Source organism: Ptychodera flava, chromosome 7, assembly GCF_041260155.1.
Source record: "Ptychodera flava strain L36383 chromosome 7, AS_Pfla_20210202, whole genome shotgun sequence".
Lineage (NCBI taxonomy): Eukaryota > Metazoa > Hemichordata > Enteropneusta > Ptychoderidae > Ptychodera > Ptychodera flava.
Genome location: NC_091934.1, coordinates 21,747,413 through 21,764,905, shown reverse-complemented (window position 1 = coordinate 21,764,905; position 17,493 = coordinate 21,747,413). Strand labels below are relative to the sequence as shown.

The 17,493-nt window shown below is 35.6% G+C and overlaps 2 protein-coding genes across 3 annotated transcripts in view; both read right to left on the bottom strand.

Annotated features, from left to right (window-relative positions):
* The window catches only part of LOC139137011 (myosin-11-like), a 63,565-nt gene extending 56,644 nt beyond the window's left edge, over positions 1 to 6,921 (bottom strand). For both annotated transcript variants that reach the window (XM_070704914.1, XM_070704916.1), the window contains exon 1: positions 6,733 to 6,921. In XM_070704914.1, coding sequence (XP_070561015.1) covers positions 6,733 to 6,759 — 27 coding nt within the window. In that variant the 5' untranslated portion in view covers positions 6,760 to 6,921. The remainder of the gene's footprint in view (positions 1 to 6,732) is intronic.
* Positions 6,922 to 9,972: 3,051 nt separating this feature from the next.
* LOC139137009 (uncharacterized) lies at positions 9,973 to 17,215 on the bottom strand. The gene is made up of 8 exons (XM_070704909.1): positions 17,197 to 17,215; positions 15,949 to 16,106; positions 15,212 to 15,387; positions 14,298 to 14,480; positions 13,437 to 13,557; positions 13,077 to 13,165; positions 12,503 to 12,550; positions 9,973 to 12,049 (listed from the first exon to the last, which is right to left on the bottom strand). The coding sequence occupies exons 2-8, from the start codon at positions 16,091 to 16,093 to the stop codon at positions 11,963 to 11,965; spliced, it is 849 nt and encodes a 282-aa protein (XP_070561010.1). The 5' UTR covers positions 16,094 to 16,106; positions 17,197 to 17,215; the 3' UTR covers positions 9,973 to 11,962.
* Positions 17,216 to 17,493: the final 278 nt, after the last annotated feature.

Here is a 17,493-nt window from a genome sequence, read left to right as displayed (position 1 = left end):
CAGATAAATCCAGGAGAGAATAGGAAGATATTTTGAAGTCAATAAATTTCAAGAGTTACAGCTAGTGAGGCTTAATAAGAAGCACTGAATTTTAAACTAAGATTTCAAATCTTTAGTTTCAGGAAAAATGGTTCCATGCTTCACATATTTTTGAAAATTAAAATTTCTGCGAACTTATATTGCATAATTGCATTAGCTTTTATTTATTTATTTATTGTTATTTATTTATCAATTTATTTTATTTATCATTTGATATTTTGGATAAATGAGTGTCAATTCTTTTAACATATATATTTAATAGTCAAAGGATAATACTAGTAATATTTTTTACCATATTTTTGTTTTGAAAAACACTGTCTGCAAGTCAATAATAAACTGTAAGCTAGCTGTACATATCTGACAGAGGGGGCAGGAGTGTTGTATACAATACCAGCAATGGTGGAGGTTGAAAATTTTAGCGTTCTTTATCCGAGTCGATTTGTACAGCATTGAAATCACCTCAAAGGGTCAAAGGTGAACAAGAGGGCTTGTGCATCTGTCAGAATCACAAAACATTCGTTTCACTTATCTAGACAAATATACAATCTCTAAATACACTTTTTATTTTCATTCAAACTACGACTGTGTATATCACGTTGAACAGAAGATAAATCAAATGAAATATTGAACAGAAAAATTTAGCTACAGACTCATTTACACTTCTGGGTGGGAACTGATCAATCTGACACTTAAAAGTTACAATTTGAATATCTGCAATATAGCAACCATCAGATCAGATCAGAATAGTCTGTTGCTCAGAAACAGGTTTAAACTTTGTAGGTTTCAGTTTGACCTGTCATATTATCTATATTTATAGAGACTGATTCATCTCCTTCAAAAACAAAAATGACATCGAAAAGATTCTACCTGCATCTGGGAAAAATTAATGAGATAGGTTTATTAGCGATTTTTTTTTACTGCAGGCTTTTTCATGGATTTTACAAAATTCATCAGCTGCATTGATAACATTTCAAGTGATATCTTCTTTATTGTTCATCGTATCTGTTTCACTATAACCTCTGTTGGTATTTTTTTGCCATCGGTCAAGTGATTGACACCATTGCATATTTCATGAACTGAAATCAACATCTTGAAAACACAAACAGATTTACCAAATAATTACATTTGTACACTTCTCTTCTCCTGGACTTAAGATCAAACCACAAAAAGCAGAAAATGGGAGCAAATTTGTTAGGTGTCCTAAACTGATAGTTTCAATATGCTATTGTGGGGTACTGTACCCAGTACATGTATAGAGTAGTTCTGGAATGTAACATTCACATACCTTAGCTATAGAGTTGAAGCAAATGATTTCAAAATAGGAAAACTATTGTTACAGCCAGCGTAATGAATGGTTCACTGACACACCTCTACATACATGAGTTACCTTTACAGACTTGTGTATTGTTTATCCACAGGAATGCTAACAATTGGTTGTGTCCTCTTTTTCATTATCTAGACAAGTTAGGGTTTTAGCTAAAATCCCTGGGTACTGGGGCCAGACAGTGCTGCCTGGTTACTATTGTACCGACGACTGCTTGCTAAGAATTTTTTCTTTAGACACTAGGCAGAGCATAGATGTATGCTCACCAATGTCAAGGCACATGGGATTGCAAATCTTGTGAGCAAATGTTGACCTTTGACCTTGTTTTTGCCTTTAATTATATGTCATTTTAATGTCTAAGTATTTAGATATTCCAATAACCATATAGACAATATGATAATGTGATAAGGGTACCGTTTGATATTGATTTCTCGCTGGATTAAATTGATAGCTTAGATCTAGAAAAGGTACACTGTATGCGTACTTAAGCACTACAGTACTGCACATACAGACATTCATATTTCTGCATGACTAGTCTGTCGATCGTCTTTTTGTATCCATAATAACATAGTTAAAATACATAGATATAAAATACCCCATCCAAACAAATTATACATTAACTGGTATTTGCTTTTAGTTTTTACCTTCCAAGCATTTCATTATTGTGATAAAAACACTAACTTTATCAATGCTTTACATTATGTAGTCTGTGGAATTAAGTTCTTCAATTTTATCTACTTGTAGAACTGCAAATAAAACCTCAAGATGAGGAGATACACTTTATGAGTGTCTGCAGTTGTGTTTGTATATCAATACTTAGCAAAGCCTAGGTATCTGCAAATGTCATACTGTATGCTGTTTGCCTTATGACAAATCACTATTGGCTGTCAATTTTTTTATGTACTTTCCGCTGTTTTTCATGTTTGCGAAATATGCTTTCTTGTTTCTTTCAAAATCCTGTAGGAATTCTTTGTGTTCAATAATCTCTGCAATGTCCAATTGTGTTTAATTGTCGGACACTGAATGCCATCCTGGACTAGAACTTGTTTGTCAACAATAAACACTGCATATCACATATAACAATGCCTTGTGTTGGCAAGCCCAATACTTGGTATTTCAACACACCTTTGAGAAAACAATTGGATATTGTTCATGGAACAAAAACGAAATAAAATTTTATCAAACCTACAGCTGTTGCCCCTTCAAGCATGGAAGTCGGAAGGGACCCCATGTTTTAAGTGACCAATTTATATCTAAAATAGATCAGATGCTACAAAACTATGAATAATGCTTTTCCCAATGGTCTTCTATTGAAAGTAACATTGTGATCAACACACTATGGTAAGGTTTTGATGTTTAAGAAAGTTAGTGATGTAATTCAACAAAAAAAAGAATCAATACATGTTCTACTTCAATTCTCGCTTCAAATTTGCTTTTCAGAATTTCAAACTTGACTCTGAAGGGACAATGACAAGGACAGCATGTTGGTTTCAGTGTTTGCAGACAGACAAAACTGTTAGGTCATGGGTGTCTCTGAGTTGACAATAGGAAGATGATTGTGGTAGCAATAGTGGCGGGTTTCAACTGATTACTTGTCTATTGTCTAGCTTGGCAGTCTGCCATGTGACAGGATGTTGAAGTGCATGTACCTACAATGGCATTTGAATGAGCAACAGACATACAACTGACTGCAGCAAACTACCATAGTCCTTACAGTCTTAATATCTTCAACACTAGAGAACTAATATACCAGTATTCACAGGCAACGTCAATCTGATTAAAATCCAATATAGAGATGGGTTGGTCTTTTACACCATTGTCTCACTATCTTAAAATTCCTGCGAACCTCTCCGGGAAAAATAAAGACCATAATACGATAGCATAAAAGACCGACCAATCTCTATGTCCGATTTTAATCAGATTGCATGAGGCAGTATCAAATAATACAGCTAAAACAGACAATTACACATCAAAACTTTGAAGTAAAATTTCACTAGAAATCTTTGGTTCATAATAAAGTTAAAATGCTTAAATCACAAAAATCTCAAATTTCATTACTTCTTATTATTACATTTTCATTAAAATTGTAATATAAGTGATAGAATATGAATTCCAAATCTGTAAATTACAAAGCCGTCATGAAAAGTGGACATTTTTATTGAAATAGCTTTTCTCAACGATGAATAAAATCATACTGACATAAATTGGAGTGAAAAGAAATCTAATTGCATTTAAGCTCTAACCGTGCGGCATGATTTTCAAAATTTAACCAATGGTCAAGATCTCTCTCCTTGCATTTGACAAAGAGAATGGTTAACCCTTGAGCGCCAAAGTCAGTTTTTGTTGCCTTTGTAAAATATACCTCAAGTCAATTTTTTCCAGATTTTTGTCAAAATTTTGATAAGAAACTGAAGCTAATGAAATGTGATGTCTACTTGGTCCAAAATTATGAAAATATGACAGAAAAATTCATGGGACTGGTAAAATGTTGCATTTAAATTAATAGTGGGGAAAAATTACAGCACTTAAAGGGTTAATGACTATGAATATATCATGTGAGATTTTGCACTTAGAAATATGCTGTAGATAAATATATTGCGCATGATCTTGGACTACTATCCTGTAATGAATTAGTTTTTTATTTATGTTTGAAAACTGCTTTATAATAAAATGAAAGCTTCAGCATATTGTATTTAGGAATTATTATCTAGCACTTAAACTGTGATAAAAAATTTGAGGTAATCAAGTTCTATAATTAAGTCTATTTCCATTCAATGCATGTCCTTATGGTTATGCAATTTACATATATTCAAGGCCTTGCCCCTACCAGTAATTAATTAAAATTTACTTGAAAGCAAGTCAACTATTTGATGTCTTCACAGTTCAAATTATCTCCAACATATACCATTTCAATTTGATTTCATATGACCTGAGCTCAATGCCCATTAATATAGTTTGAACGCCCATAAAATCAATTTCAATTATAATTGATACTAACTGCTGTGTTGGTGTGAACTGTAACTTGTGTAATACTTTTGAAATGTAACTGATGGAAAAAAAACAGACATTCGGGAAAAATTCAGCCTGGTGAAAAGAGGATGAAAACATTTTAACACATGAACCAAATGTAATAAACATTATTGTATTTGATGTTCTTGATGATAAATACAGCAGCCGGCATTTTAACTGTGGTAAACTTGTGGAAACCAAATAAAATTGTGTAAAAAAACAACAACAAAAGACAATAATAGAGTGTCTAAGAAATTCCTGACTCATATACTGGTATTCAAAATTTATACAGACACTAAAATATACTCCAGACAGTTCTTCAAAATCTAGGCATTAGAATGAAATCTAATATGTCACACATAATCAGTGAATTTATTTTCTCTGTACTGACTTTTCAATAGGACAGGAAAACGTATACATTTCACCACGGAAGAGTTTTGACAGAATACATGGATAATTAATCAGTCATGCTGTCTTCTTCTTATAATTGGAATACAGATTAGGTTTGGAATCAATTTTACAATCATGATGTTGATGCAGATCAATTTTCTACTCTTCAGTTCCATCAAAACGTTTACTCACAAAAAATTTCACGGTTATAACACCAAAAAAATGTCTGTACGTAATTATTTTGCAATTAAATGTGCAGCATTTAGCAATTTCATGCATGAATGAACTTGATGAGAGTGTAACTGTTCATACTGCAGCAATTTCATTTGTGATCTACAGGAATAATTATTATCCAACATCAAAAAATTTGAGTGCACCGTTTGCCTATTATTCACTCCTGTTTGATAATGAACCTATTTTACGACACACTCAGACTTTTTCTTTCAATAAATAGCATAATTTTTTCGATATTGCAGGGTTTTCTCTCGACTGAACCATTTTCTGCCCTTCAAAAGTTAATTACAGCGCAAAAATCGCGCACAAAACAAAACAAGCAAATACGCACACATGATGGTGACCAAAGCGCATAGTGTAGTGACCTGTGAATTTGCTGTTGTTTCTGCCCCTAAAATGTCAAGTCTGCCCCCTAATTTTGATGAATGGGGCAGAAATTGCCCCTTTCAGTGAATATGCAGAGAAAACACTGATATTGTGAACTTTACCTTTAAACATAATTTGCTCACAGAATTTCAGTCAAGGTTACTTTCCAGCTGTACAGTGACCTTTGACCCCAATTCAAGAATAACATTTCAAGAGTTCTCTCAGATAATTTGAGTTTTCCAGGATAGGAAGTCATCACATGATCACAAAAAATTATTGCCGACTTTAACTTCTGAATCTTGCTGATAAAACGAAACTGAAATAGCAGTTATATTATGCCTCTGTACAAACGAATTTATGATACACAGCTTCTCAAGCTTCTGCAACTTCAAGTGAAAAGTTCCCTGCAGCAACCTTGCCTGACAATCCAATTAAGCTAATTATGAGCAATTTGATTAAGTGTAGTTGTACTTAGAAATTAGAAAATTTCACATTAAATGTAATTCACCAATTACATGTAGCTCACTATCATCAAATGGTTCTCGCAGTGTTTGAAAATACAGCTCTATTTTAAGTGACTAATGAACAAGGGGCATTATAAACTTCGGTTGTTGACAGAAATTGTAACAGCAGGACCGTTGTGCATGCTTGCCGATAATATGTGTAGCAAGACTGCGAAGTGGTTCAAAGTTTGCCAAGGGCAGCCCAAAGCCTGTAATATTTGAATTATGAAAATCTGAAAAGGCATTTCCCTTCATAGTTCATATCATAGCACTTCTGAATTTGACTAAGCAACAGCCATTTGTACGATAGTACTCTGCCCACTGACAATGAATGGTTTCGTTGGACGGGGTCCAAATATAGATCGGTGATTTGGTCAAGTCATGATCATCTGTCATGCCAACCAAAAATACCGGTACGCTGAAGCTTGCAAAAAATGCCGTTTGCGAAGAAGCGAACGGGACGACATTGAGCTGTGATTGTTAGCGAGGATCGGCGATGCGGAGGCGACAGTTCGGGATGTGTCAATGTACAACCCAAGTGTTCCCTGAAGTTGGTTCGTGACCTCAGGCAAGACAGCAACTCGGGAGAGCATTCATGAATTTGCCTCAGTTCAACGGTTAATCAGCTGCTGCGATGAGCAGTGCTACTACAGATTGTGCGTTAGTATACCTCCTATCGTAATTGCTCACCGACTGACACGCAATTACGAATTCAATTTCGCAAGACGAAAAAAGGACTTGCACCAGTAACGCAGTAACGGGTTAAGTTTCACATATGCAATTCCATACGTGCACTACAACTGTATACATACACGTTCTACGCACGTTGACTCGTGTAATTCACAGAGAAATATAACACGAACTTACCGAGCTCAAAATCACTGGCTTACTCATGTTGTAGCTGTCAACTTTGCATCATCAAGCTCAGAACACGAGAAACAGTCTTTTCTGAAACGACTGCAATCTTTCGTCGCAAGGAAGGTTAGGTTGTTTGTGTGTTTGTAAAGGGAATACACCTTTTAAAATTGTGAGCACAATAAAAATCGTTGACACATTATCAACGCGCGGGTTAAAGGTCATGACATAATTTACTTGTAGTGTGCGCATATTTGTTCATTTCACCCCGAAACGATCACCTCGATACACAAATCATCGTTAAAATATAATTCGGTATTTTGATGATAAAATGGTGCCATTACGTATGTTTGCCAGAACAAACGACCGGACTATGTTTTGAGGGATGAAAAGGGAATCCCTGCGGAAGAATATTTTACGACGTTCTGTGTCTGCTATTCAGAGAAGAAAAAACAAAAGATCCTCTACAAAGACGTTTGGCTTCACGAGAATAACAGGCTGGAATGCCACGTAAAATGCATTGTAAATTGTTAACGGACACCATGTCGAAGGGTAATTAAATTAAATGGTTGAGTATTTTTTGACAACCGCGAGCGGGAAATTTGACGATGGAATTCACTTTCGATATTACAGTACCGCAATGTTTACTTAATCGTAGGTGTGGCTTCTAACTATAGCGTGACTCATCCATTACATACGGTCCATCGCGATTTGAAAGAACTCGCTGAAATATTAATACATAATGAAAGAATATCGTCGTAATAATTAAAGAAAGTCTTACAGTTCGTACGGTCATACTCGCCTTAAAATATTGCCAAATAACTATTTATTCGGATAGTTTAGGCCAACATAGTCTGAGTCTAGGCTGCTAAATGTATCTTTAATCACATTTTACTATCATTTCACATCTTTTCATCTCAAAAAGTTGCAATCAGTGAATTTTACACTTACATGTAACGACTGATTTACTTTTGATTTTACGGTGAATTGGTAATGATTGGAACGCGACTCGTCCAAGCAGACTGCATGTTGCACGTATCCCAGACTGCTTCTTCGCTGCTTGTTTGAAACATATCATTTGGCAGACTTACATGGAAGAAATATATTTTTGAATCGTCGATTGATTGGAAAATTAACCTCAAATTAACCTCACAGAGATTAGTGGAATTTCCTTACATTTCTCAAGCTATTCTGAATATAATGTTAATTTTGACTGACCTAGTTTTCCTTTCCATGGATATACAACTTGAAATCCGAAAAAATAAAACACGCAAACAAACAAATTAACAAACAAAAACAGTGGAAATGGGATACGCTAAAAAATACGGCAAAATGCTGGAATAATAAAGACCTAAAAAACTGAAAATAGATAATTACAAATAATTTTTCAAGGTACAACCAAAATTTTTGATAGTTTTTGCCACCGACAAATTCGGACTTACCAAAGAAGTCGGTAGGCCTATACATTGAGCTTATTGTATGGAAACAAAAAACCACATAACAGTACCGAAAACTTGCGCAGTTTTTGTTTTTTGTCTGTTTGTTTGTTTTCTTTGGTATATGTTTTTTTTGAAAGCTTCAGCATTTTTGGTTTTTAAAATTTCAGGTCGTCACATATTACAGTAGGCCCTGTAAGTCGTTCGAACCCGGTTTCATCCAGAGCGCTTGTGATGACTTGTAACCCGGATTTCATCGACATAAAGCTACTTTAAAGTGTATCATCCATGATTGAATTCGTTGACATTGATCTCTGCGTGTATTTACAAACTACTCACATTTCAAGGACATCAAGTTCTTCTCGGTACAACAGGCGTACGGAATGTTTCCTAGATCGTCGTCGGATGGGAAGTGACTGACACTGTACTGTGAAGCCGAAGGCCGAACCTCGGTACTGTATAAGAATACCGAGGTTCGGCCTTCGGCCTCACAGTACAGTGTCAGTAACTTCCCATCCGACGACGATCTAGGAAACATTCCGTACGCCTCTTCTCGGTACAACATCTGTCATGACAGTGAGCAAATACATTGTTAACAGAGCCCTCTGTCGTCGACGCTGAGGGCGGGCAATAAAGAGACCGACTCCAGCAAAGGCCTACCACAGACCATCAATTTGATCAAATATAACAGTTGTGGTCATGAAATAGAGCATAGACCTAAGAAAAAGGTTGTATTACTATCTATCATTATAAAGTCACTATTTTCCTTTACTTGCACAGATGGAAAAAGCAGAAAAATACATGAAAGAAAATTTGTACATTGTTGAATATATTGTCAGTATATAAAAGCTTGATCAAAGATGTAGTACTGTACAAACAAAGGAGTTGATATGAAAAGAACTCAATTGAAAGATGAACAGTATGGGCGTAGCTTTTGCAAAGCTGTTTTGATAGTTTCATTGCTTACAAGTTGCAGGTCATTTGTTTCCATTGATTAGAAATGTGGTCATCTGACAAAGGTAATGTCTCTGGAGGCAATCACAATATACCACCTTATACTGGGGAGTCAAACCAATGCTGACATGTGTTGAGTAAACGTCAACTTGAAGAATATGCCTCTTCACATTTCAGCAAGACTTATGCTGCTTGCTCATCACTACTTAAAGTAAACAGCCAATTTTCCTAGAATCATCGATTATTTTTTTGAAAAAGTGAAACAAAGTTAAGAGTGATCAGTTTTAAACTTTACGTAAGTGTCATCGGAAACACACAAACACACACACATATATATATATATATGTGTGTATGTATATATATATATGTATATATATATATAATATATATATATATATATATATATATATATATATATATATATATATATATATATATATATATACGTATACTTGCGATGTACAGATAGCTCCCAGAGTTGTTCGTAGCGTGGTTTGGTAATAGCAGATGAATAAATTTGCACACGTCTACTGATCTGGTTGCATATTTTCTTCCGCTATATATATATATATATATATATATATATATATATATATATATACCATATAATATATATATATATATATATATATATATATATATATATATATATATCTATATATATATATATTTCCATCGGGCTATACAAAGACACCTTCCTAAGTCTTTCTCAAAGATGATTACAACAATACAACAATATGCACTACGAGTCAATCACACTCATATATTTGTCTGACTGTCAGATTGGCATATTCAGTTCACATCTCACTACTTTCTTCACATCAGAGAAATCAAATACAGAGTGACCAATCAAAACAAGCCATTCTTGTCACATAATTGTAAAAATGCAACAATGCACTTTATTGGGCATTTCAATGTCGGGTACATAAAGTACAGACTACAAAATAATTTACAAGAAATACTGACAATTCATCTTGATTAAAATACTTATCATGAAATGAAAATGACAATATCTCTTACACTGCCAAGGTGCAATTTTAAGTAGACAATCCGTGAAGCATTAAAAAAAAAACTTGTATAACTCCTGACAGCTTACAGACTCTAAACAAATAAATTATAGAAATTACATTTATAAATTTACACACAATGAGATGACATATGAAGCAGATGATGATGACATGTCTGACACAAACTGATGACATCATCACAATATGACAGAAGCAGTATATGGTAAAAATTATGATGAAATACCAACATTCTAAAATCTTTGGTAGATTAAAAAAAATATGCCAAAACTTGATTAAGAAAAGCCAAAGCAATGATGAACTAGATATAGAGTGATCACTGAGAGGACAATGATGACACAAACAACACATACTGATGATGACATACACAACATCATGATGTCACACAAGACAAGTTATGACAGGTACACGAAAAAGTGATGACACTGATGCGTTCAACTTGATGTGTATAATATCATTTTATAACATCAGAATCTATTTCACATCGAAGAAGCTAATTTCATTCTGAAAAATAAATACAATATATATTTACATGATGGAAGTTCATTAAAATGTGGTAAAATTTGAAGTTCATACTTCTGGAATATGATTACACCTGAACTGAAAATACTTCTTGGTCTATTTTCAAACATGTTTAAAACCCCTCTGTAGTAGGGTTTCCATCTGAGTATAAAGTATGATTTAATCTCTTTCAACATTTTACTCCTATTTATTAATACAGACATCTACAAGCATATTGAATGTAATGAAGCTGAACTTCTTAAGAGGAAGGTGCAGAATTCAGCAAAATTATTTGGAAAGCTGCTAAACAAGAATTATTTTGACGTGTATTACTTCCTACAAAGAATCACAGGACCCTCGTAACAAAACAGGTTCATTTTGTAGTTGATTATGTTGATTCCCTTTCATACACATTTCCCTGAGTTTTGTTGTCATATTAAATTTATAGATGAAAGGAACAACACTTGTACAGTTTCCCCATCAAGCTGGTAACCTATTCACAAAATGTCATTTATCAAGGCTCAACAGAACCAAAGTGATGATAACTTTCACTTTATTTCTCATCCCATGTATCAAGTAGAGTTTCTTGATCTACACAATGCAGCTTGTTGACTTCTAACACTGAATTTGTCAAAATCATTTTAATATTACTTTCTCCAAACTGTAATGTCACAGGTGAGTATAACATGCAATAATTATTACATCTCACATGCAGATACACAGAAACAGAGAAAATGTACTTTTCATTTATAAATTTCCCAGCCTTAAGCCTTGAAAAGTACAAACATTCCATGTAAAGTAGAAGAAAAGTGCTTGGAAATGGATACATGTAAATAACAGGTGCAATGTTGTCCTATGTTCATTTCAAAACATCTCCCTCCATATCATGTTGCTGGAAAAAATCATATTAAATATGTCCAGTTTGTTTGATTATGTCAATCACTTGAACTTGAATCCTCATTTGTTTCAGTACTCCCTTGATATCAGTACAACACTCGGAACTCACTGGCTAGTCAATAAAGCTATTACTGCAGAGTATACAAAGCATTTTTTGGCTGTACATCCATTTCACAGTATTCTGAAATTTCTGCCAATCTGCTTTATCTAATTGCATAAGGAATACCGAATGGAAATGACTTCCATACTTCATAGACTCAATCTCTGCTGACAGAGGTTTACATCAGCTTTGATGACATGAGGCAGCATCATTCTCCAAGGCATATTTGAAGAAACCCACTGTGACCGCAATTCCATGGTCTATTTGTGGTACCACTCTATGACAATTATGTCATATTGTTCTGGGAAGTCAAAGCTGTTATTAAGGGGTCACCTCTTCTTGACAGTGCTGTGTCCTTGAACCTGGAATTTCATGCTCAGCTCCGAGGATAGCTCCTCTCTCAGAACATCACCAACCTGAAAGAAGGCAAACCAATGGATTTGTTCTGAATCAACTGTATTGTATTCCTCCTCATTTTCTCACTGAAGTACCGGTAAGTGCACAACAGCCTAGTTAGACATCTAGAAAATTGGCCAACTATATAATAAACAGTAAAATCCAAAATTGTAGAGTTATTGCCTTCACACTTGGCTTTTTTTGTTCTGAAAACTTGGATTTTCCAGTTGATCAATAAAAGCATTAGTTGTAACTAAACCTTTACAAACTTCCCATTACCTTTCTTCAACAAAAAAATTGTTCACTGGTCACTGCTTCACACTATCAATAACCTTTCACAAGTCTGCTTTGGAGGTATATTCCTGTGTGATATCAATGCCACATAAAATATTTGTCCATGTGTTTTCAGAGAGCTATTCCTGCGTGACTATTTTGACAAAGTGGATGTAAATGACCTTTGACCTCTGACCTACCTGATCAGCTTGGCAGACATCGCAGTACACCCAGATTTCTTCACTTCCCTGGAGAGACAATTCATTGTCACATACAAGTTAGACTTGATATTGCCATGGCAATCATGGTGAAATTGACAAATTTTTAAAATCAATCAATCAATCCAATACACACACATAAGTTGATGATTACACATGACAAAGTTCAAAAAAGTGTTTAGATTATTATTTGACTTTGAATTCAGTGGCCATTTACAGTAATGCTTAGTATTTGACCACAGAGGTTGGAAGGGTCCCTTGGGTATTTTACTGCAAGACTGAGGCACACTGGGCCCATACTGTATTGTTTTTAATTATCATAACCCTAGGGGGCCGCGTTACTTCATACAGCTTGAGAAGCCCTCTGAGAAAATATGTTCAATGTTTAATGATCTTTTGATTTCCTTCCAAGGGTACAGAATCATTACTGCCATTCCATATTCATTCACGGGTATTTTATCCAAATTTAGCGATAACCATTTTACGTTACATTACAAACTTGACAATCTGCAATGCACAGGATTGCAAACCATTTGATCATTTGATGATGGCTTACCTCTAGTTTACAATTGCAGTGTGCCAGCTTTCCCTGACATATAACACTGCACAGCTTCTTCCATGCACATGTGAGTTTTTCTTCTGTTGCTATGGGAATACAAGATAACAGGGATTTCACTGCATTGCATCCGACACTTCAGAACAAATCGTGCACTTACTATATTAAAAGATATTTCATTCAAAGAAAGATTTGACCTAAGGAACAGACGTAGGTACTTTAACTGTGCTTGTCTGGTACTTTGCTTCAAATCATTATATTACACACTTTAAATTGCATATGGACATCCCTGTAATTTATGATACTATAGAGGGCGCTGCTTGGTCCAGCGATTGCAAGATTTACTTGTTGACCCCTCACCTCTGAGAATCCATTTTCCTCTCTGCAGTGGATTCACATTCTTGTTTCTCTTCGCTGCTTGACGAGTAAACCGGCCTTTGAGCTTGCTTTCAACTCTACTGAAAGGTGCAGCGCACCATTTCTGTAGAAAGAAACGGAAAAAGCTGGCATTTTCATTGAATGAAATCACACACAGACACTGAAAAAAGTACCGTAAACACAAAAGAAATCCCTCGGACGTACAGTAACTGACATCATAGACGACAAGGAATGCTGATAAACCTGAAGACCTTTGAAATTATCAGACTCATTCTTTTAGTGATTTGAAGACTGGAAAAAATTTGTACGATCTTAGTTTCCATGGACAGTGGAATGAGGTTCCATTCATTGGCAAAGTGGACATGATAAATCCATTGTTACATATGTACACATTTTATTCAATTCGCACTTTGCCACTCTTTGTTTTTTGTTCAATCTTAGATCAGTTCTGAGTTGTAACGATTTGCTATCTGTACAATCATCTTAAGAATATTCCTCTTTTACATACTGTAAAAAACTTTGAATTCACTGTTTCTTTTCTAGCATTTTTTGAATTTTCATACAATCAGCAGGTTTTAATTTGGCTAAAAAGACATCAACACCATGATAAATACAGGGAAAATTTTAAATTACAGTAGCAAATTGACAGGCTTAGCTCGTTTTGCTAAAAAAGGATGCCAGATAAAAAGACATGTTTTGCAATATTTAAGAACAATCGTGTCACTGACGTGTGTCAAAGATACATTAAGAGTATAACAATACGTGAACATGGACTTAATTGTCTCCCATGGAAAAGAAAAACCTGTAGAAATGACACTCTAAGAAGTAACTATGACAACTAACCCTTTTGGCTCTGATTGGTGTGATTTTCAACACCTCACCATTGTCACTCTCCGTCTTGAGTTTCATCATTTTCATCACAAGTGGAGACAAGTGAGGTCTGTGTCTGTTCCTGCTCCATCTCATCTTCTGCGTTACCAGGCAACTCTTCCCCATCGGTGTCCATGGTTTCTTGAAAGGCAAGGGCTAAGGGAGGAAATGATAAAAAGAGAATGTCAACCTTCTGAACAGATGCATGGTAGATTGATTTATCACTGGTGTAGAATCAATCCTCTCACCCCTATTTTGCAATGGTTTGCCCTTCTGAATACCAAACACAATAGGCAATCAAATCCATAAGTGGTTTTTGGGGGGTGTGGTCACTTTGACACATTGACACACTGCAGTATATTGAGCCACTGAATACCAAGAAAATGCACAGCTCACCGGAGTGCCCACAACAAAACATCATTGATGCATCAGAGTTCTGTTGGATTGTGAAAAATTACAAGCATCTACATCAAATATATTTCCAAGGCACTATTGTACAGAAACTTTTGAAGTCTTCAGTTGAAAGTTTTGCATTTAAGGTAGAATGTGCCTCGTGGGCATAAAGACTCAGACTCTCAAACTTTTATATCGTAAATTCTTTTGACCTACCACTTGTCAGGGCCCATTTTGCAGCTTATGGAGTATTTTCAACAGCTTAGTTTTGGGAAAATAGGGAATTATATTTTTCTGCATCAAGATAACACAGAGATTGCGGCAATTTGAATTTAAAATATCTGTAAGTATTAGGTAATTTGTTTCTCTAGAACCAAAATTTGCATGGTGACCCCAATCTTTATTCTTGATTTGGGAAAGTACTGGTGGAAAGTTTTAGCAACAGTTGAATCTTTTATTTTTGAGGCACAAACTACATTAAGCATATTGCTTACCTTCATGCTTCCCTTACACATGAGTGAGTATTGTGGTTGAAATTCTTCAAGATCTTCACAAATATCGATGTGAACTCTGTCTTTCTCTCGTCTCTTTTCCTGGATCCTCTTAACTTCAGCAGATGTTACTCTAGGGGCTGAAATTTGTGGCGTTAACACGATTTGTTCACTTTCACCTGTGAAAGAAAAATGTCACATGTGTGTATTGCCGTGTAAATTAGACTGTTGAAAAGTGATGTGATGGGAAAAGCTAAACAGACCGAAAAAAGCACAGCCAATGTGCTGTTCTAGGTTCATCCAAAAGAAACACGATGGCTAAGCTTTCATACACTTCTGCCCAGCACCTTTACACAATCTTTACATATAGTACGGTAGTCTTACTTTCTCTGTATTTCTTGATGTATTTTTAAAAAAGTAAATTCTAGATTGTCCACTTTGTAGAAGTACATTACATGAACTACTACCCTTTCAACTCACCTATGTTCCTACAGCTTTCTGAACAATGCTGTATAGATCCACAAGGACAAAGTTTAGGAGAAATACAGAGCAGCAAAAGACAGAGACACACATACAGACACAGGCAGACAGACACACACACAAACTTAACACAGAGGAAAGACAGCTATCATGTTAGAAGCATGGTCATATGAGCAAGACCAACCATGTGCAGTGTTTTGTTCACTGGGTAAGGGTCCTAGTCTTGTTGTCGTGGAAATGACCGTTCATAGATCACTTACCTACAGTACGCTGGAAGACTCTGGGCTTTCTGGCTTTGAATCCTCTCAGCAAAGTGGTTGTGTTGTCCTGGCAGCGTTTCAGCTCTGTGTCCTCGTGCTGTGTCTGACTATCACTGGTGACAGGACGGTGGACACAGATCTCCATATCACAGTGCACGCTGGGAGATAAACAAGGGTGGAAAGAGACATGTATAATTTATGTTAATGAGGTGTTGAGGACAAAGATAACACATGCACTGTTGATGGCACCCCTATCACTTTCACATGAAAGAATTCAATTGAGCCGACAGTGTGTCCATCATCTGTGCAAGGCTTGTGCTGCCGGGGAGTCTATCATGACATAAACACATATAGAATATATGTAGATCTGATTTGGTCAACTTTTGAAATACTGCATTCTAAACACAATTATCAATGCAAATGTTTAATAGATTCACAAGGACTTTTACATAGTAGGCTGTTTGGCTCCTTATTTGTCACATGATCAATTATGGTAAGTTTAATGAATGTTTATGTACATAGACAAGTTTTTCCTATTCCTTTACATGTTTGCTCAATCTCTTAAAATCATTCATTAAATAAGCAAACCTTGGTTACTACTGAACTATAAGAGTTCTGCCTCACAGAAATTCTTACACCCAAAAATAATATTACAGGCTATTGATATGGTACATGCATGTATGTAGCATGTAACTCCACGACTAGGGTACACCATCTATAGTTACACATTCATGATGGCAGGGATGTAGAAAATAGCAGGCAGCCGGCAAAAACAACCGGCTGTTTGCTAAAATTTCCCAGCTGTGAAAATTTAGTTTCAGTAAAAAATCAAGACATCTTGCACAAACTTTGTGCATTCACACACCACTTGTAACTGCCTATACTTTTATTTTTGCCACGTATAACCAAAATTTTATATATCCCTGGATGGCACTGCAGTTAGGCCATGGTTAGACAAGCTAACAATGCACAGACTGCTTGACTGAGCCATGTATTGGTGCTCAGGCAACTCTCACCCTAGGGGAGCAACCATACATGAATGAATCTTTTCAGTCTAAATGCAGACACTGTCCCTGCATCGGTAAGGTTGTGGGGGGAGCATGGAAGGCATTACCATGGAGGTCTCTGCTACTCCATGGCATTACTTACATGTGGAAATACCAAGCAAGTCGACAGAGATGACACTGTCTTTGACATAACAACAACCTACCAGTGATTTGTTTGACAGTCAAAGAATCCACTCTTGACCTGCCATTATCTGTTTCATAGAATTACCTCCATGGTTAGAGTTGCTGCTGCTGTTTACATGTAAATTATCACTTGAGATTTATCAAGAGATATCAGGCGCTGTTAGAACCAATGGTCACCTTACACAATAAGGAGGCGGGACGAAGGAACACATGTGGGCCAAGTTCATCGTTATTCTAGAAGGGGTTGGCAAAAGATCTCAATAATAATGGGTCTTCTCGTATGTGAAAGACCATATGGGCAATTGTATATTTTTCACTAGAAATTTGACTTCTCTTATTACTTTCGTGACCAATG